General features: G+C 39.5%; 1 protein-coding gene and 1 long non-coding RNA gene across 2 annotated transcripts; both read left to right on the forward strand.

Annotated features, from left to right (window-relative positions):
* The first annotated feature begins 1,310 nt into the window (after nt 1-1,310).
* On the forward strand, nt 1,311-7,845 carry LOC121871595. Its single transcript, XR_006089911.1, has 4 exons — nt 1,311-1,601; nt 5,637-5,780; nt 6,243-6,378; nt 7,347-7,845. It is a non-coding gene; the product is annotated as an uncharacterized LOC121871595 (long non-coding RNA).
* A 110-nt stretch (nt 7,846-7,955) lies between these two features.
* On the forward strand, nt 7,956-18,916 carry LOC121871582 (mediator of RNA polymerase II transcription subunit 27-like). Its single transcript, XM_042374008.1, has 4 exons — nt 7,956-7,964; nt 13,476-13,628; nt 14,180-14,299; nt 18,506-18,916. The coding sequence occupies exons 1-4, from the start codon at nt 7,956-7,958 to the stop codon at nt 18,638-18,640; spliced, it is 417 nt and encodes a 138-aa protein (XP_042229942.1). The 3' UTR covers nt 18,641-18,916.
* The last annotated feature ends 2,401 nt before the right edge of the window (nt 18,917-21,317 follow it).

Genomic DNA, 21,317 nt, shown 5'->3' on the forward strand with positions numbered 1-21,317 from the left:
TATGACAAGGGAAGGAGGCCAGTGGCCTGTGTAGGATCCCTCCAGTGTTCATGTTAATTTTGTAGGGGGTTATTTGAAGCCCAGTACTGTTCATGATTCTACAGCTTGGGCTGGTAGACCATTCCAGGTCTCACCATCTGTGTGAAGAAGTATTTCCTGATATTTGTTCTGCAAGATAGTTTGACGAGTTTGTAATTATCTCCTTTCAGGATATTGTATATTTTAATGAAATCTTCCATATTGTGCCTTGTCTGAAAGGTCTACTGAACTTGGATAATCGAGATGATATACAGTAGTTCTGGAATCATCTTGATTGCTTGTGCTGGACCTTTTCTAGGGATGTTATATCTTTCTGGAGGTAGGGTTTCCATGCTTGTACGCAGTAATCCAGACTGGGACATACTTGAGAGTTGTATAGTTCAAGGAGAATTTTTCTATCATTACCTGTATATTCAAAGGTACATTTATAATTCCCAAATCTCAATTTGCTTTTCTCACTGCTGGAGTTACTTGTTGTGCCACCTTCATTGAATGACTTATCACAACACCAAGATCTTTCTCCTTATTGACAGAATCAGGAAAGTGTGAAGGGACTTGCATTTTGTAATGTTAAAGACCATTTGCCAGTCTCAAGTCCATTTGAACAGCTCATGTGGGTAATTTTTGCCTTGTTGTGACATGTTCTTGACTTCTTTGACACCATTTGTCATTGGGTAAAGACAAAGGTGGCCAATCTAACTATCCAAAAAGGTGGAGGTAAAAATAAACTTACATTTGTTTTAGTGCAATATTACTCAGTGCCTACCAAGGGCAGACACATGATGACAATACTGCTCCTGCATGCCTACTACAGCTGTCACATGATGACAATACTGCTCCTGCATGCCTACTACAGCTGTCACATGATGACAATACTGCCCCTGTATGCCTACTACAGCAAACACATATTGACAATACTGTACTGCCCCTGTATGCCTACCACAGCAGATGATATAGCTACCATAGCAATATATGTTCATTCAAGCCTTTTCTCAATGTAATGCCTGAAACCAGAATCAAGATCAGACACACACACAGGTTCTCTCAGAAATTGGATGTCATTCATGAATTCTTATTACAGTATCAGATGTGTTCTATTATGGTACTTCCCTTCAACCATCAAGTCCCAAATTTCTATCTGGTTTACCCGTCACTAAAAATCTAGCATCACCCACCAGCAGCAGCAGCATATGCTTCCCCAAATATCACTCACTGACATGCTCTCTAGTCATTTATGTACATTGCTGCTTCAGTAAAGTACAGTACTGTAAATTATATAAAATTTAATCTCATTTATCATAGGTTGTGTAATAATTTTGTACTGACAGCATACTCACTGTATACTCCATATGCATTTACACCAACAGGTAATGGAAAAGGAGGTGGAAGATATCATCCAGGAATGTATCAGACCCAACTTCGTGGAGTTGCCAGTGGTGATCGAGCGGCTGCCCACGCCAAATGTGCAGGGGCAGTACTACCCCCTCGACACTGACCTCGAAGACAACGAATCGCTTCCTTACGATAACGACTCCCCCCAGCTCAAGAAGGAGGGTGACCAGGTAACAAAATGCAGAAACAGATATCAAATGCCAGGCTAATAACTTTAGTACAGGGATTGAAGGAAGGAAGGAAGGGAAAGTAAGTAATAAATCAGAGAGAGAGAGAGAGAGAGAGAGAGATAAACCAGATTAAGTGGAAGGGAGTATTCAGGAAAGGATGAAGAGTAGAGTCAGGTAAACTAAAAGGCTGTCTTGGTAAGAATTGGACTATGAGGATGGTGAAGACAGAATGGGAAATGAAAGATTAGTTATCAAAAGAGAACCACATAACAGAGAGGGAAGAGCTTGATAAATAATGAAGGAAGAGAGACCAGGTACAAGCAGAAATAGATAAGGAAGGATGACAAGATAACAAGTGGTAGAAGGATGAAGAAGGAACTGAATAAGGAGGGAAAAGGTAGCAAGATCATGAAAGGAGAAGGATAAATCTTACCAAGATGACAGGTATGCTAATAGACAAAGGAAAATGGCATACCCTATATTCAAACAGGGTGATTAACACGGCTCAAACAATTAAGGTGCAGCCTTCTGGAGTCATCCTACTTCCAGAAAAAATAAATAGAAGTTGGAAGTTACACAAGCCCCATCTGTACAAGCAGCCTAAATAATTGTGGCTATCTTGTCATCAGATTTACTACCTCACTTACTGTTACATACTACAGGTACTCCTCAACTTACGAACGTGTTACGTTCCTGAGGCTTGCTTGTAAGTCCATCTTTGCTCTTGTAGATACCAAATATATTGTAAAAAATGAAAATATTATGGATATATAGTACAGCTATACCCTTTAATACAGCTTTAAAACCTGGCTCACTCTTCTCCTCTTAGGTAATGTTTGTTCTATCTGGAATTTTCTTCAAAATAGTCCAGTCTCATCCACATTAAACACCTGTTCTGGCAGGTAACCCCCCCTCAGTGATGGTGTTTGTATCTCTGAAAGTTTGTAAGTTGAATGTTCTTAAGTAGAGGAGCACCTGTACAGTAATATCATTGTAATGCATTATTTTAAGAAAAATGGTACCAACCAATCATGTGTTATGGCTTTAGTTTTGTTGGAACCTGAACCCTTTTCTGGTTACTAACTGGACTGTAATCAATCCAAAACACTCAATGGTATGAACATAACACTGAAGCACTAAGATTTCAGTATCATATGTTTTTTGCTACAAAATACATACAGAGATATCACACATTTTATAGTAAGCATTCCAAAACACTTACCCGGTAATGATACACACATTAACACTTGATCCATACTTGGTCGGGTTCTGGAATGTTAAATGTCACCCCTGGTCGTCTAAAAATTTGGGGGAGGACTTAAAAGATGCAATTTGGTATATGAAACTTTAGAACAACACTAATTTTGGCTGTACTCACCATTTTGGAGTTTGCAGGATGGGAAGTATGAAGCATAGGGTTTGTGGCTGTGTGGCATAAATTACCATGTTGCTACATCGTCATGTTTTCTACTCGTGGATTTATATCTTCACTGTTCCACTCACCTAATTTTATCACTTTTTTAACTTATGTATGTCTAATTTATTCATAACAGTGATTAGAGATACAGTTTTATTGCTTCACACTAACATTATTTACATTATGAACTGGCACTAGCGCATCTGACTGCGTATTACTACTCACACACACACCTGACCCTGCAAAATAAAGCAATTTTTTTTCTAAAAACCTAGAAACCAATATCAATATCTCTTAATTAACACTATTTAAATGGTAGTCTTGGCTGATTATATGCTGGTACAGTACTGCACAACACAGTTTGTGAGCAAACAAGCTACTACTCTCATGATGCTAGAGTTTGAGGAGATAGACTGCAAGATACATCAGCCAATTTTAGGCATCCCATGCAGTCATATGACAGTACAGGTACAGAGTAGTAGCCAATCATAGCTCACGAACATTTTGAGTCTACCCACCCATATGCTCGGCACATGCCGATGCACGATGCAATTTTTCGGAAATTTGTTTGAATGCCCAGAACGGAGAGATTTTTCTTGGAGTGCTCAAAAAAATAAAATAAATTTCAGGGTAAAGGAAAGCCTTGAATTACGATGATTCATATTTAAAACCCTGGTTAGTTTAAGACCTGGTTCAAGTTACATAGTTATTTTACAGGTATCTCTTACGTTACAGAAACTCAGATTGCGGAAATTCGCCCATAGTACTCATTTTGTAAATTATGACCTCTATATTTGGGATATAACCTGCAATTAAATGCCAGGTAGCGACGTGTCCTAATATTATGTATTAAGTAATTATTATTTGTTTTAATTGCCTATATGTTGGCTTGGCGAGTTATTGCTAGGCATTAACATACGTAGGTATAAAGCTAGATGTTGCATTCTGGACTATATCACAAAAACTGCTTTTTTAGAAAAAAAAAGTTTTTTTTTATGGTCATTTGCCCACCCGGGCACAGGTAATTTTTAATGACCCACATCAAGGCCTGGGGGGGGGGGAGGGATATAATAAATTAATAATAATAAAAATTATAAATACTGTAATAATAATAGAACCATAAATAAAAAAATAAAAATAATTAAAAAAATATTGAGAGTGAGAAATGATATATGTATGTTGTGTTGTCAAAATAAGAAAACAATTGAAACCCTGGGATAAATTATAAAAAATTTCAACACAAAAATTGTGATATAGAACAAAAAATGTTTTACAGAAATTATAATTTATTAAGGCTGAAAATCAAACTGGAAGGGTACGGAATTCTGGGAAATGTCCTAGTGTAGATAGATGACCTTCTACATGACCGCAAGCAGTGTGTGGTGATTAATGGCACGAAATCATCATCTGTACCTGTCACAAGTGGGGTACCACAGGGCAGTGTACTGGGCCTGCTGTTGTTTGTTTCATAAATGACATGCCTGACATTGTACACTCCTACATACAAATGTTTGCCGATGACGCCAAGTTATTTCAGGAAAGCAAGAACCAAGCAGACTGTGAAGAGCTGCAGAAGGACCTCTGTGGGCTCCGAGAATGGTTGAAGAAATGGCTGCTGAAATTCAATGTCACGAAGTGTGAGAGGATGCACCTGGGGCGTACCAACGGTAAGGAGGCGTATCATATGTCCCAACGGGATGAAGAAACTGCACTATTTGAGACTGAATGTGAGAAGGACCTAGGTGTGTATGTTGACAATGAGCTAAAGTTCTCGGGCCATTGCGAGAAGAAGGTAAATCAGGCAAATAAATTATTGGATCTTATAAGAAGGTCGTTAAGATATCTAGACATTCCGTCCCTCGTAACGATCTTCAAGAGTGAAGTGCTTCCCCATCTGGAGTACTGTCACCCTGTCTGGTCCCCGATATATGCTACGGACTGTCAGTTGATTGAAAATGTTTAAAGGAGGGCCACCAGACTGGTGCCTGCACTTCGGCACCTCAGCTACCCTGAGTGATTGGAGCGCCTGAACTGCCTAGCTTATACTACAGACGGGCAAGGGGAGACCTAATTGAGGTGTATAAACCTCTCAGGGGGCACTAAGTCGAGTGTCCTTACTTGGAGCTGGCAGATCAGTTCACAAGGGGTCACAGCTCAAGATTGAAGAAGCCGCAAGTCCAGAAAACTGTGAGGGCAAACTTTTTCGGAGTGAGAGATGTTAACTCTTGGAACAATCTACCAGAAAGTGTTGTGATGGCACAGAGTGTGAGCTCTTTCTAGACAAGACTTGACCAACACTGGAGCAGGTTCAGGTACATTCAGGGGCTGGTGCATGCCCAGTACTTGCCAACAGTGCGTAACAGAGACGTGACCGATCGCCAAAGCGGCTAACGAGCCGATCAGTGGTGAAGAGGATAAAAGAAAAGGGAAAGTAACAGAGACGTGACCGATCACCCAAGCGGCTAACGAGCCAATCAGTGGTGAAGAGGATAAAAGTAAAATAAGTTAAATGTGCCTTGATTAGTGACTCGGTTCAGCTGTGATCTGGTCTTCAACCCCATCCCTCACTACCCGTTACCTTTTATGTAGGCCAACAATTTTTTTTCTTCACTTTCCAGACGGTGAAAGTCCCAACTGAACAGCAGGAAAAGGAAGACAACGAGAATGACTCACAGAGCCAAAGTCATGAATCTGATGACGTCATCTACCAGGTCATCCCTCGCCAAGCACAGGGAGGCGTCTAGGGAGGCACCTAGACATGGGTTAGTAGGATGATAGATTAGAAAATAATATTAGAATAGAATAAGTAGGGGTTCAGGGGTTGGGCTCTTAATAATAAGGGTAGGGTTGATTGCTAGATAAATTTTTCCCAATAGTATTAGCAGATAGTCGAGCTTTACACAGTAACACACCTTGGATAAAACTCATTGGTTACGATATTGCCACTGCGCAAAGCTGGGAGAGGATTTAGATATTTAAGCTATACACCTAATAAGCAGGACAAAGACAAGTGAGGGCATCTTTGTTAGAATACCAGGCAAGTGAGGTTGCCTGGGCAGGTATATTATAGGTCAGGTAAAATAACCAAGATCAGTATGCATGATATGTCAAACAGTCAATTGGGTTATACCCATGTCATTCCAGTATGACAGACAAAGCAGTATGGCAGAAGAGTTTTCTACACCCAACATGCAGCCCCTTAATACCAATGTGCTCTTGTGCAGGGCTTCTTCCTGGAAGGTGCACGCTGGGATCGTGAACAACATTGCTTGGCGGAGATGTCAGCCAAGCAGCTACATGACCAGTTACCTATCATCCTTTTCCAACCTGCTGCCCTCCCAGACATGTCACACCATGAGGGTATGTGCCCCCAACACACCTTCTCTTTACTCATTCCTTTACCTTGCCCTACATGTTCAATTAAATTTTCTTTATCACTGAGTCAGATCAGGTATTCTCATCAAGGTGATTTAACCATATCATTGGTTAAGATTTTATGGGTACCTGAAAATTGCTCCATGTCAAAAGTAATGATATGTCAGTATACTATTTACAAAATGAAATTTGGTTTATGTACTTTATAATAAAACCTAGATTTCAAACTATTTGAAACTATTGAATGGATATAACCTAGAATACAGTAGACAATTTTTTTCTGCAAATTGTTAAATGACTGGATTATTTTTATACACCAGTTATTCCTGTTCTCAGTGGATTTAAATGTAAATTAAGTGGTATACGTATATGTTTTAGTTTATATCGGCAAATATATCTTGGTGACAACTTTATTCACAGCAAAAAGAAAATCTTTACTCCTTTAGATTTTGAGATAAGACTACTGGTATGGTATGTCAAATTTTAAATAAATCATATTATTGATATTTAATACACTTAGTGGAGCTTACCAAAAATAAACACTCGTGACTTCTTTGCATGAAACACGAAGGGAATGTTCATTACAAGTGAACATAAAATTAAAATAATTTTTGAGCAGTTTGTTAAGATACTGTCATTAGTTACATAACCAAAATCTTTTGAAGGAATATGTAACCAAGAACTTATAACTTATGATTCACAAATTTTGATGAGTGAGATGTTAATGACATTTCTGCTAACTGATGTTTTATTTAGATTAGCCACACTCGTATATTGTCCTGAACTTATTTGCACAAAAATACATCACTCAGATACTGAAGTAGAATGATTCAGCTTAGTGAATACCAACAAACTCTCGATAATCTGGACTAATTGGAAGAAAGTTGATTCATAAACTACTTATTTTTATACATCATCAAATTGCCTGAAGATTTTCATAGCGTTGTCTGCAGGTGTGAGCTGTAAATATGAAGACCAGGCAGAAGAGAAAGGCATGTACCACTGCCCTGTGTACCGCACCAGCGAGCGGAGTGGCACACTCTCCACCACAGGACATTCCTCCAATTATATCCTTGATTTGATCCTGCCTTCCTCCCTCCCATGCCACCACTGGGTCAGTCGTGCAGCAGCAGCCCTTACCCAATTAGATGACTGAACCCCATGTATTTATCAGCAAGTCATCTTCAACTAACTGAATGACTGAAGATCATTTGCATACGTCACCCAACTGAATGGTCTATACTCTACTATGAATGAGCTGGATGACTGAACTCCATCTACATGCCACCATTTCTCAGTTGGATAAGTGAACATCATCTTAATTTGTAATCACTCAGAAGGATGAGAACTTCGTAACACATTACTACCATCCAGTTGGAAGCCAAACCAACATCCACACCATATGACAACAGACTGGCTAACCTAAAGTAAACCATATCTTCTCCAACTAAATCTAACTTTCTATATATTCCTAAACAAGGTGTCATGAACATTTTAAGGCATATTTTGTATCAGAGACAGAATATTGGCAATTTTCCTTGGCACTAGAATCAGACTTTGCCATGAAGCTTGTTGGTGTGATCAAACTACTTAACACTATATTACCTAAAACATATGCATTGTACATGCATAAAGAACTAATGTAATGCTGTATACATAATGTAATGGATCCACATGGTAATTTTCTGCCAAAACTTTTCACTACTATTGCCTGACCTGCCAAGGTGTGGTGTGTGTTCTTGTGCAGCGGACAAAGAAAAATGTTTTTTATCTTGTGCCTTGTCAGTTTTTCTGAAAACATTGAAATAATTCACAGATAAAGAGAATGATACGATACTAAGAGTAATTATCAGAACAGAACAGAACAGACCATGCCATTTAAGAGAGAGAGATGGCATTGGAAAGGTTATGCCTCCCAAATCCCAACCAGCAACTAAAATGAACTGAATCACAGATCTTTAGGCAATAGCTGCATGGGAAGGATGCATGCCCAAGTTACAGCTGAATGGCTGGGACTAGTGCACTGTCTTCAAATGCCCTGAGAGCACAACATCGCTAACAAAAACCATGAACACCTCACACACCCTGCAAAATACAGTGTACTTAGCAAATGCTGCAGCTTCTGAGAATGTGGGTGGAGCGGGTTTATTACTAAGAGCAGAGACGTTACCGAGAACAAATTCTGGCTTGAATGTCATGTACACTAATACCGACACGTTCCTGGATAAGAGGGAGGAGTTTGAAACACTACTAAGAGTACACCAACCAGATATTGTAGGAGTTGTAGAACTGTTGTACAAGAACAGGAGAATCGACCCAGAGGAATGTGAGTTCAGTATTGCTGGATATGACTCATTTACGAACCTAACTCAAGAATCCTGCAGGAGGGGTGTGGTTATCTACGCTAGGCAAGACCTTAGAGCCAGCCAGGCGAGGGTACAGGGAGAGGATGTCTTTGAAGAGTCCAAGTGGTGTAAAATTAAATTAAAGGGAGGGGACTTACTTATCGTCGGGTGTATCTACAGATCCCCGAACTGTGGCTCACTAAATCAAAGGAACTTAAGAACCTTAATAAACAATGCGGCGATGCTCAACCCCAGCCACCTCCTTATCATGGGGGACTTTAACTATGGCGACATCGACTGGAGAAACGAGTCAACCCCGAATGACTTGAATAATCCTGCTACTCTTTTTGTAGAAACTCTGAGAGATAATTTTCTGTTCCAACATGTGAGAGACCCGACACATTACAGAGGGGAACAAACACCCAAGCCACTTGACCTCATCATAACAAACGAGGAGGGTATGGTGGCCAAACTGGAACACCTTGCCCCAGTTGGCACCAGTCACCATACAGTGTTGTCATTCAGATTTAACTGTTACCTAGTTCAAGATAAGGCCAGGCCAAGGTGCAAATATTACAAGGGAAATTACAATGGGATGAGGGAAGAGATGAGAGGTATCAACTGGCCTGACTTATTAAGGTACAAGAACGCAGACACTACGCTGAATATCATAACTAGTAAAATGACCCATTTGATCGATAAATATATACCCAAGACCAAACCCAGTGCTTCTAGGAATACGAGGGGATCCCTACACATGAACCATGCGGCGGTCGACAAAATTAAGAAGAAAACCCAGAAATTCAAGACGTGGGTTGGTCAAACGATGAGCAAGACAGGAGGATGTATGCAAGAGCCAGAAACCAAGCAAAGATAGAGTGTAGGAGGGCTGAAAAGGAGTTCCAAAGGCTGGTTGCACGCGAGGTCAAGTCAAACCCAAAGGCGTTTTACCACTATGCAAAGTCGAAATTGAAAACGCGAGTAAGAGTATCAGACCTGAGGCTTGAAGATGGTAGTTACGCAGATTCTGACCAGGATAAAGCTGAGGCATTGAACAGCTTCTTTTCCTCAGTGTTCACAAGAGAGGATGCAACTAACCTTCCTGCGTTTGAGGACAGACGGTTCGACACAGCACTGACCCACATTGTGTTCACAGAAGAGGGTATTAGAAATAAACTGTCCAGGCTAAAGGTCCATAAGAGTCCTGGACCTGACATGGTGCATCCTAGAGTGCTAAGGGAGCTGTGCAACGAGCTTGCAGAGCCCCTGAAGATTCTGTTTTGTAAATGCCTGGATGAACAAATGGTCCCAGTGAATGGAAAGTGGCTTATGTGAGTCCTATCTTCAAGAAGGGCGATAGGCACTCCACGAACAACTATAGACCGGTGAGCCTGACCAGCATAATATGTAAAGTACTTGAGAGTATTATCAGAGATGCAGCGATGGAACATCTACTACGAAACAACCTTGTAAAAGATTGCCAACACGGTTTTATGCCGGGGCGCTCTTGCTTGACACAATTGCTCAAGGTATTGGATATTTGGACCCATATTCTAGAACGGGGTGGTAATATCGACAATATTTACCTAGATTTTGCCAAGGCTTTCGACAGTGTACCCCACGAAAGGCTGAAAATTAAACTGGAAGGGTACGGAATTCGGGGAAATGTCCTAGCGTGGATAGAAGACTTTCTACATGACCGCAAGCAATGTGTGGTGATTAATGGCACGAAATCGTCATCTGTACCTGTAACAAGTGGGGTACCGCAGGGTAGTGTATTGGGCCAGCTGTTGTTTGTTTGTTTCATAAATGATATGCCTGACGTTGTACACTCCTCCATACAAATGTTTGCCGATGACGCCAAGTTATTTCGGGAAATTAAGAACCAAGCGGACTGTGAAGAGCTGCAGAGGGACCTCTGTGGGCTCCAGGAATGGTCGAAGGAATGGCTGCTGAGATTCAATGTCACGAAGTGTAAGAGGATGCACCTGGGGCGTACCAACGGTAAGGAGGCGTACCATATGTCCCAACGGGATGAAGAAAATTTACTAGTTGAGACTGTGTGAGAAGGACCTAGGTGTGTATGTTGACAATGAGCTGAAGTTCTCGGGCCATTGTGAGAAGAAGGTAAATCAGGCAAATAAATTATTGGGTCTTATAAGAAGGTCGTTCAGATATCTAGACGGTCCGTCCCTCGTGACGATCTTCAGGAGTGAAGTGCTTCCCCATCTGAAGTACTGTCACCCCATCTGGTCCCTGAGATATGCTAGGGACTGTCAGTTGGTTGAAAATGTTCAAAGGAGGGCCACCAAACTGGTGCCTGCACTTCGGCATCTCAGCTACCCTGAGAGATTGGAGCGCCTGAACTTGCCTAGCATATACTACAGACGGGCAAGGGGGGACCTAGTTGAGGTTTATAAGCATCTCAGGGGGCACTACTCAGTTGAGTGTCCTTACTTGGAGCTGGCGGACGCTCGCCCCACAAGGGGTCACAGCTCAAGATTGAAGAAGCCGCAAGTCCGGAAAACCGTGAGGGCAAACTTTTTCGGAGTGAGGGTTGTGAACTCTTGGAACAGTCTACCAGAAAGTGTTGTGGCGGCGCCGAGTGTGAGCTCTTTCAAGAGAAGACTTGACCAACACTGGAGCGGGTTCAGGTACATTCAGGAGCCGGTGCATGCCCAGTATTTGCCAACAGTGCGTGACAGAGACGTGACCGATCGCCCGGGCGGCTAGCGAGCCGACCTTTTGGTGAAGAATATAAAGGAAAAGAGTCGTGACCGATCGCCCAAGCGGCTAACAAGCCGATCAGTGGCGAAGAGGATAAAAGTAAAAAGTAAAAACCAACAATATTGTACTACCACAAACACTTACAAAACTGTGTACCACCAACAGCAATACAAAAAAATAATAATGCGACATTACCAATATATATATAAAATATATATATATATATATATATATATATATATATATATATATATATATATATATATATATATATATATATATATATATATATATGTTATATATATATATATATATATATATATATATATATATTAATTTTTTTTTTTTTTTTTCATGTAACTACAATGAAAACGTGTGGATAAGATAAATCTTGATAAAATCACACGGGAAAATGGAAACAACGGAGTACTCTTAGCTGCCTTTATTCAAGACATCTTCAGAGGCAACTGGATTACATGGACAGAGAAAGGCTTAAATATACAGGGTGACCTAAAAACATGAGGTCAGGTCAAAATGATGACATCCACTAATCCCCACACCAACAGTTCAAAACTGATAATATGTTGCATAAATTTATTTGTCAGTGGCCCAAGGTTAAAAATGCTTTGAAAACCTTTGATCTAGATGTATGATAGTTATTTTGTGGGTCCCTTTTTTCTGACCTGACTTGGCTAGTCACGTCACCACCCTTCTCTTAAGCTCCTCTACGTGTGTGTTGGTGTGGGGATTAGTGGATGTCATCATTTTGACCTGACCATGTTTTTAGGTCACCCTGTATATTTAAGCCTCTCTCTGTCCATGTAATCCAGTTGCCTCTGAAGATGTCTTGAATAAAGACGAAAGCTAAGGTACTCCGTTGTTTCCATTTTCCAGTGTGATTTTATCAATATATATATATATATATATATATATATATATATATATATATATATATATATATATATATATATATATATATATATATATATATATATACATACATACAGTGAACCCTCACTTTACGCGGTTAATTCAACCTACAGGGTACCGCGGAAAGTGAGAAACCTGTAAAGTGAACAACATAACATATGGGATTAATTGAAATAGAGACCGGGCCGACCCCCAAACTCCACTTTTTGACGACACACAACTATGTTGTAGTAAAAATATTATCTTAAATTTATGATGGTATGCACACACAATTAATATAGAAGAGGTTAGGTTAGGAAAAATAAAGGTTAGGTTAGGAAAAATAAAGGTTAAGTTAGGAAAAATAAAGGTTGGGGTTAACACTTACGTTAGTAGAAGAGATGGGTCGGCGTATGGGAATGGAGGCTGGTTCCGAGGGAGAGGGCAGGCTACTGGCCCTCAGGTGAGTCACCATCACTGTCATCCACACTTGTCAGGGCCTCCCTGACAAATCCCTCAAAGTCATCATCACTGTCTCTACCTCTGTCAATATCACTGGCTTGGGCTGGCTGTGGTGGGTTGCAGGCGAAGAACTCTGTTATGCTTTGCTGACGGCTGGTTTTTATGTTGTCGTGATAAACCTTGATGTACGGCTCCATAGTCTGCAACAGCTGGGTAGTGAAGATTTCATACCTGTTTGCGTCAGGGTCGTCGGAAAGGAGGAGCTTGGCTTTCTCGACACACTCGATGGCACCCCTAACATTACTATGGGATAAGCGGCGTTCTTCTTGGGATGACGCACCACCTGCCTCTTCACTGACGTCATCATCATCTACCATGTCGTCGGTAGTCACATCAGGATCCCTTATCACCTCCAGGATGTCGTCGTTGGAAGCTACCTATTGGACAAACTAAAATCGTTCCGGACCACAGAATGCCGGATTAGAGAGGTACAACCTGTATATATTTTGCAACAGAAAAAGATTGCGAATTATGGGTTTTTTACTGTACGGTGGGCCACCTTGACCAGACAGCCCATTTGGGGCAGTGTAGAAACAACTATTTTATTCTAATGAAATTATTTATAGCATCATATTTCAGTACCTGTACCTGCCATTACATGATGAAATCAAATTTTTATTGCAGGTGACTCTGGGTCGTGTGCTGAGGGCTGTGGTAACTTTCAAAGGAATATTGATTGAATGGGTTGTTGTGAGAGCATATAATGAACCATTACTTGATGAGGATGGAAAGGTGGGTTTGTCAAAATAAGTTGTTTTAAGTTTTTCTGACTTTTGAGATTTCATAGGAAAACTTAACTCATAAGACAGAATTACTCAAATAGTGAATTTATTATAGGTATTATTGGTATTACAGTATTGTATACAGTTTAAGTGATGTAAATTGTGCTGTTTTCTGTCCTGCCATCTGTGGCTGCATTTCTCTCACAACCTATCTTTGTATACAGTATACATACTGTGTTACGCCAAGTGTATACCTTGTATAAAAGTGCGATAAATCAGAACAGTTCATCCGAATATGCCACTAGTTGATGCTGAGTTAACCATCTTATCAATAAATTATATCTAAAAAAAAAAAAGCTGAAAATATTTTTTGTAAACCCCCAGTAATCAAAGGATGAATTGTACTGCACCTAGTTTATGAGAGGTTCATTAGAGGTAATGTATACAGTACTGTATATACAATACAGAAGTTTGTTGGAGTATCAGAATGTAATGCAGATGCAAAACATTTCACTCAAAATACTTGAAACTTTTATTATGACCAGATTTTGTTTTCCCCAGGTTGACTTGTACACACCATCCCAATACAAAGTGTTTCAGAAAGTGACCGACAATGCAAATGCTGCGATGTTGAACTTCTGTTCACCAGGATTTTCTGACTTGTCTATCCGCTCCTTCTTTGTAAGTACAGTACAGTACTTATTTGTGTAATGAATGGAAGCTCAGTGATTCTTGTTTTTAAAGTTTTTCATCAGTTCAGAGTGAGCTGACTCAGCATTACCATTACCACCTCCAACTCTGTTCAACGCAAAGGACTTCCACGTCCCAGTTGTCCTCCATCTCTCTCATCATGCTTTAAATCCATGTGGGTCTCGCTGTTCCTCTTCTTTTGGCTCCTACAGGTGTCCACCTCATAGCTTCCCTTATTATTTTCTCTAGTTGAACACGAAGAATGTGCCCCATCTACAGGTACAGTGGTCTCTCATCATCCACTCTTAAACGTATACCTGTAGTACATTTGCAATTTCCCGTATGGTTTCCTTTCTGACAAGATCCTGCCATCTTATTCACAGTATTCTCCCGAGTGTTTTACTTTTAAAATTCCAAAACTGACTATATAGTTTCATTGTTGTACTGTGTTTCTCTTCCATAAACCAAAACAGACCTCACCAATGATATGAACATTTTCATTTTGGTGTGGTTTGTCAATATTTGTGAGTTATAAGTACAGTCTCTCCTTGACTTACGGCATATTCAACTTATGACAACCCGGACATACGACGTCCCTGTCTCCTTCTCTGCTTCATCCAATTAATGTAGTCTCCATGCTTAATTAAAAAATTATTGAGGCCCCGTGTGCTTTCACCTGACTACATTAAAGGTAAGTGCCCAGTAACACTTTATTCATTTTTCATTATTGATTACTTTTACTGTACTGTATTTCATTTTAGAATTTCTGTATTATTTTCCCCTTTTCGACTTACGACCTGGTCGTCTGGACGGAACCCGTCGTAAGTCGAGGAGAGACTGTACAGTATTAGCCAACATACACATAACTTGGTTTGCTGTCTTCAGTCTCAAGCGATCAATTATTATTGAAAATAGGACCCAGGTACAGGAATATCCTGGTTGTTGCAAAGGATGCATTTCTAAAAGTCATTATGAATATTGAGACAATTTTCCCCATAAGAATCGGTGTAATAGAGGGGGGATGCGTTCCCAGCCGGCAGCTTTCACAACATATTTTTTTATATACAGTACTGTACATTCCTCATTATCTGTGGCAATTAGGGACCAGGGTTGCGTGTATATTGTAGTACCAGTAAATATGAGGAATAAATAAAAATTATACTGATAAATAAAATTTTTAAATATACCTCCTTATCAGTCGGTAATACACTACACACAGGACACGGGAAACTGAAGCGCCTTAGATCCCCAAAGCTACTCCCTCCTCCTCCTCCTCCTCCTCGCGTGATTTGCGCGCTAATTCCCGTGGACGTAAGGAATGTTTATTCCCTTATGTTTTTAACCTTATGATAATCATTTCTTTTATTTTTTTCCGCATTGTGTGTATGTAACAGAGTAAAAGAAAAAAATGTATATCTACCTGAAATTATGTTGAAAAATAAAAAAATATACAGCTCACAACTTGGTCTGGTAGGGGGAGGCTGAGATCCCCAATACCACACCCTCTTTTTCTTCTCATGATTTGCACACTAACCTCCCGTGGACGTAAGATATTTTTATTCTCTATGTTTTTGACCTTATGATGATCATTTATTTATTTATTTAATTATTTTTTCATGTTCTGTATGAAGAATTGTGTATGCATGTAAGAGTAAAATAAATGAATAAAATTTAATATTTGAGTTTAATTTTTTTTTTTTTTTTTTGAGAATCGGTTATTTTGCAAAATGACCGGCATACATATTGGTACTTTGTAAAATAACTTACAAACAGATAACCTAAACTAACCAAACCTTATGGTGGAATAAGGTTAGGTTAGGTTTGGATGGCTATTGTACCTTGATGCACAATTAAATGGTCCTGTTGTTTTTGTTTTCTTTTAACTTTGGACTGTGCGCTGTCCTAACCATAAGGTTAGGTTAGTTTAGGTAGTCTGTTTGTAAGTTATTTTACAAAATTACCAATATGCATGCTGGCCATTTTGCTAAGTAACTGATTCTGCAAAAAACTTAAGAGAAATATCAATAATAGGTTTTTTAACACTTAATTTAGTAGAAGAGATGGCTGGGCACACGGGGATGGGGGGTTGGTTCCGAGGCAGAGGGCAGATTATTGGCCCTCACCTGTATCACTATCCACCACAGAGGCTTGCAGGGCCTCTTTGTCAAACCCCTCAAAGTCCATATCCTCACTATCACTGACTTGGGCCGGCTGTGGTGGGTGGCGGGTGAAGAACTCGGTAATGTTTTGTTGACTGGGCAACCTTGTGCGTACCCTGCCCGCGCCGCTTACCGCGTAAATGATGGAATGACCCGTGTAAATAAAAATTGTCGGTCTGGCAAGGTGCCGCGTAAATGACCAAACGCGTAAACCAAATCCACTTAAATCGAGACTATACTGTATACCCAAAATTACGAATTGAAAAATATCTACTGTAATTGAGAGGTGATATTGTGTCCTATGTACAGTTTTGTATACGGTATAATGTACTGTATTGTAAATGTGTATACTGTACTGTACACAAAACTGGGCAAACCTTACAAGAGGTGTCTGACACTACAACATTAAAGTGTGTCACATTAGCCAGATGGCCAATATGGGGAAGTGCAAACAGTTTGGCTGGCACTGCACTTTGACTACTAAGTCTTTGGTACATTAGCAGACTGGTTGACTGGCACTGCACTTGATCGCATTCACTTTTCTGAACTTTAGGGATTGGTACCAACTACATTTGGGTGGATTGGGGTTGTCCTGGATGCAAATCTTCAATATGAGCAGGCAGGATTTAGGAGAGCAAAGGGCTGCAGTGATCAAATCTTTGTACTTAATCATGATACAGCAGAATGTGGAATACAGGTTGGACCCCGCTAATCTGGGACCCGATAGTCCGGCAGCTTCAATGGTTCGGGATGGTATCATAGCTCACTTCTAGTGGCTGTTGCCACTATTTTATCTTTAAATACTTATAATTTACCCCTAAATATGCCTCTTAAGAGACCAGCAAGCAGTGGAAGTTTTTGAAATGCAATAAAACGTAAGCATGTGACATTAACTATTTTAGAAAAGATTTCTATACTGAAGAAATTCGACAGTAATAGTACATTTAATGCATTATTTTGCCTTTTTTAACCTCGGCTTCGGTGGTTTGGAATTTTTGCAAATCTGGAACCAGTCTGGTCCCAAGCTTCCCGGATTAGCGAGGTCCAACCTGTACTGTATAGAAAACCAATCCCTGTTATTGTTTTCATCAATTTTGAGAAGACTCTAAACAGCATGCATCAATCAGCACTCTGGAGAACTCTATGAAATAATGGATTACCAGAGAAATGCAGTATGGCATATTAATAGGTGTAGTAGATGATGTATTAATGTTGATGGTCAACTCTCACCTGAATCTTGTGTGGAGAGTGGTATGCTGCAGGGAAATGTTTTGTCCCTTCTTCTGTTTGCTGTGCTCTTCAGTTTTGTTGTGAGATGAATGGTGATAAAAGAAAGGGGGAACAGATGGGTAGAAAACAAGTACTGTACCTCGCAGATTTGTACCACTGTACTGTATGGAGACAATGTGGTACAGTATTGTGAATGGGAGTTCACAAAACATATAGGTGATAGTGAACAGGCTATAGGAGAAGGGAAAAGGATTGGTCTGACTGTCTTGTACTTTACAGTAAATGACAAAACCATCTTCCCAGTTTGGGATGAAAGTATCAAGGATTACTCGAGCCTTCTGACACGCTCTATCCCTCTGGGAACTTTTGAACAGTTAGTGGGCCTGGAAAGGACTAATCCTGAGTTTCCAGATTATCCCTGTTGTCCATTTATCATGACTGAACTATATCATTTAAAAGCATACCCCACTTATTTGCAAAGCAATTTAGAAATAAATAATATCTGGAGATGGCATGTTGCTTTAAAATAAGAAAAATGAAATGCATGGGTGTGTATGTGTATGAAGTGAACAAATGTGTGGACTTGGCATGTTACCAAGTTAGACAGTCCTCTTACCAGGCCAAGCTGTGTTACTGTACTCCCAAATAATTGGGTACAATTGTATTATAGAATGTACAAAAAAAAATTCTCATACTGTATATTGAAGATTACCTTTTGTAATAAGTGCATTAAAATCAGTTCAGAAAGACTGAAGCGATTACCATATGTAAAAATTTATTCAATGATTGAATTTTTTCTCCTTGACAGACCTGGCTGCATAGTTTTGTTTCTCTCTTCACTGATGTGTGCAAGAGGTGTAGTAATCATCTTCATAACCACATGCCCCCAACATGGAGAGAATTTCGGACATTAGACCCCGTTCATGAAGAATGTAAAGCATGAGCAGAGCATTAATTTTTTTTTGTTAAACATTTGTCGTGAGATAGTGTGGAGGCAAGTGTATAATGATATGCTAAGAATATAAGAATGTAATATTCATTTTAATATCAAGTTTCTTTTGTATCATACTTGAATCATTCGCAAAATGGAGTTTTGTAACTATAGACTTTAGACAGTTTATGTAGATTTAATAGATTTGCATTCGTATGAATTTTATCACATTTCTGTTTAGATTGTAATACAAATATTATTCAAAGAAAAAATAAAGTTACCAATACCTATTAGCTTTTATTTGAAATTAGGGGAGAAGTTAAAACTAAGAAATACAGTAAATGTGTTTCATATACAGTAAGTCCACGTTTAACGTTGCAATTGACAATGTTGTTTCGTTATAACGTCGATACTCTTTAGATACCCCTGATTCGGAAAACGTCCCGCCAATTCAGTATAACGCCATGGACTACTTTGTATGGCGCATCACCCAGTCAGCGGGAGGAGGAACCACCCTCCGGCTCTCAGTGACTCGCCACCCTCCTCCTCTCCCACCCTCTTCCTCTCCACTCCCCACCACACACTTGCTTCATATACGCCAATCAGTGAGTACAATACAAAATGAAATAGTTTATTTACCTTTTTGGATGTATAATATAAACTATTTTCTATAAAAATTTCATTGACTTCATATATGCTTAATGTATTTTATGGGGTAAAGTGGTCCTCTCCCCCACCTAGTCAATCTCCGCACCCAGGACCTTCTTCCTCATCAGAATAAAGTGAGTATCCTAATTGGGATATGTAAATTAACATTTTACCTTCCGGTAAATGTTCCTAATATTGGAAAATATTCCAAATAGTTTATAATCATATTCTGGACCTAAGCTAGCGGAGCCTTATACACAAAGTCACCTCCCTCTCCACCTCCTGCTCGTGTATTCAAAGCTAGGCGTCCCATTCTGGATTGAACAAAATGCTGTTTTTTTCTAAAAAAGTTTTTGTGATATAGTCCAGAATGTGACGTCGACAACCCACCCAACTCCACCCCTCGAGAGTTGACTTTTGTTTACTGCTCGCTCTAAGGCAAGAGATGACGGTGGCAGTGCATGTGATGGAGGGGGTTTTGAGAATTGCAATTAAATGCCAGGTAGCGACGTGTCCTAATATTACGTATTTAAGTAATTATTAGATGTTTTAATTGCCTGTATGTTGGCCTGGCGAGTTAATGCTAGGCATTTACTTACCTAGGTATAAAGCTAGACGTCGCATTATGGATTGAACAAAAATACTATTTTCTATAAAAATTTCATTGAATTTATATATGCGTAATGTATTTTGTGGGGTAAAGGGAGGCTGGGGAACATAACTCCCATATTTTATCTATTTCTTCTGGGGAAAATTGATTCCGTTAACGTCATGGTTTTCAGGAACGGAACCACCACTTTAAGCGAGGACTTACAGTACTGTACTGTGCATATATATTCAGCCTTCAACTCCTTCACTACATGGATGCCACTTAGAATATGTTATTTGGCTAGCACCAGATGATTTTATTCAGCACAGAGAGGAACCTTCACACAAGGGGTTGGTACATAGACTATCTCCACTAATCTCTTCATTATGGGAAGGCCACTTAAGATATTTAATTTTGCCAGAGCCAGACAATTTTATTCAGCTTAAGGGGTTAATTTTTTTGGTTTAACAGAATCTTATGAAATTACCAGCTAGTGTACCTTATGAATAAAGAAAATAGTGCACAATAATACAGATATAAAAGACAAATTAAGAGAGTAAGGGTATACTGTATGGTGTGAGATGGATGTATCTGAGAGCAGCTGGCAGTTTGTCAATGTATCATGACACTGTATACCTCACTGTGGACATGTATATCACACAAATGTTCCATCACCAATAAATGAAAGTTTAAACAACATTATTCAATTTTTATACTGTACAGTGGAAGGTTTGCTGTTACTGGTATATTACACTGACATTTGTGCACAAAAACTCTTGTAACTTGGTTGAGCAGGGGACATTCCAAAACCAACTTCAAGTACTTTGGTTGGATAAAGGTGAGACAGCATCCAGCATAGATTTGTTTTGAATCATTGGTATTGTAGACACCTATACTTTGTTTTGGAAACCTTTCCAGTGGTAGTGTATTCAAAATCAAATTTTGCACTGGTACTGACTATGCTCAATGAATATGGGGGCATGAAGATCTGTCAACACACAATTATGGAGGTTTCAAAACTCTGCTGGTGAATATTCCTTTGAAATAAATATATAATACTGTACTTCAATGAATATACAATTTAGTGATCTTTCAAGTGAATTACAACATGGTGAATACCAATACATTTTAGATAAATAGACATAACTAATGTATTCTATTTAGTAGGTACAGTACTGTAGTAGGCAGCTATCAAACAGGGAGGCACTACTGCCTGGGAAGATATTGGAAGCATAATGTGTTGTCTCATGGTAGACCCTGCTGCCATATGGCATCAAAAAAATTGTGACCAAGTCCCAGGTTACTGATCTGCCTTTCTTCCTCATTTACATACAATTGCAGGGTCTCAATTGTGTGTCTTAGTTTGACAATACAACATAAATACTGCATATCGTTTCTTGCTCTTGATCATTTTGTTTTTGTTTTTATGGTTCTTTACTACAGTACTATTAT

The sequence above is a fragment of the Homarus americanus genome, unplaced genomic scaffold (assembly GCF_018991925.1).
Source record: "Homarus americanus isolate GMGI-L3 unplaced genomic scaffold, GMGI_Hamer_2.0 scaffold18732, whole genome shotgun sequence".
Classification (NCBI taxonomy): Eukaryota; Metazoa; Arthropoda; class Malacostraca; order Decapoda; family Nephropidae; genus Homarus; species Homarus americanus.

Bases quoted from the DNA above. Each gene is read 5' to 3' on its own strand.
- LOC121871582 (XM_042374008.1), top strand. The intron at 13,629-14,179 runs GTGGGTTTGTCA...TGTTTTCCCCAG, and splicing joins TACTTGATGAGGATGGAAAG to GTTGACTTGTACACACCATC. The intron at 14,300-18,505 runs GTAAGTACAGTA...TCTCCTTGACAG, and splicing joins TGTCTATCCGCTCCTTCTTT to ACCTGGCTGCATAGTTTTGT.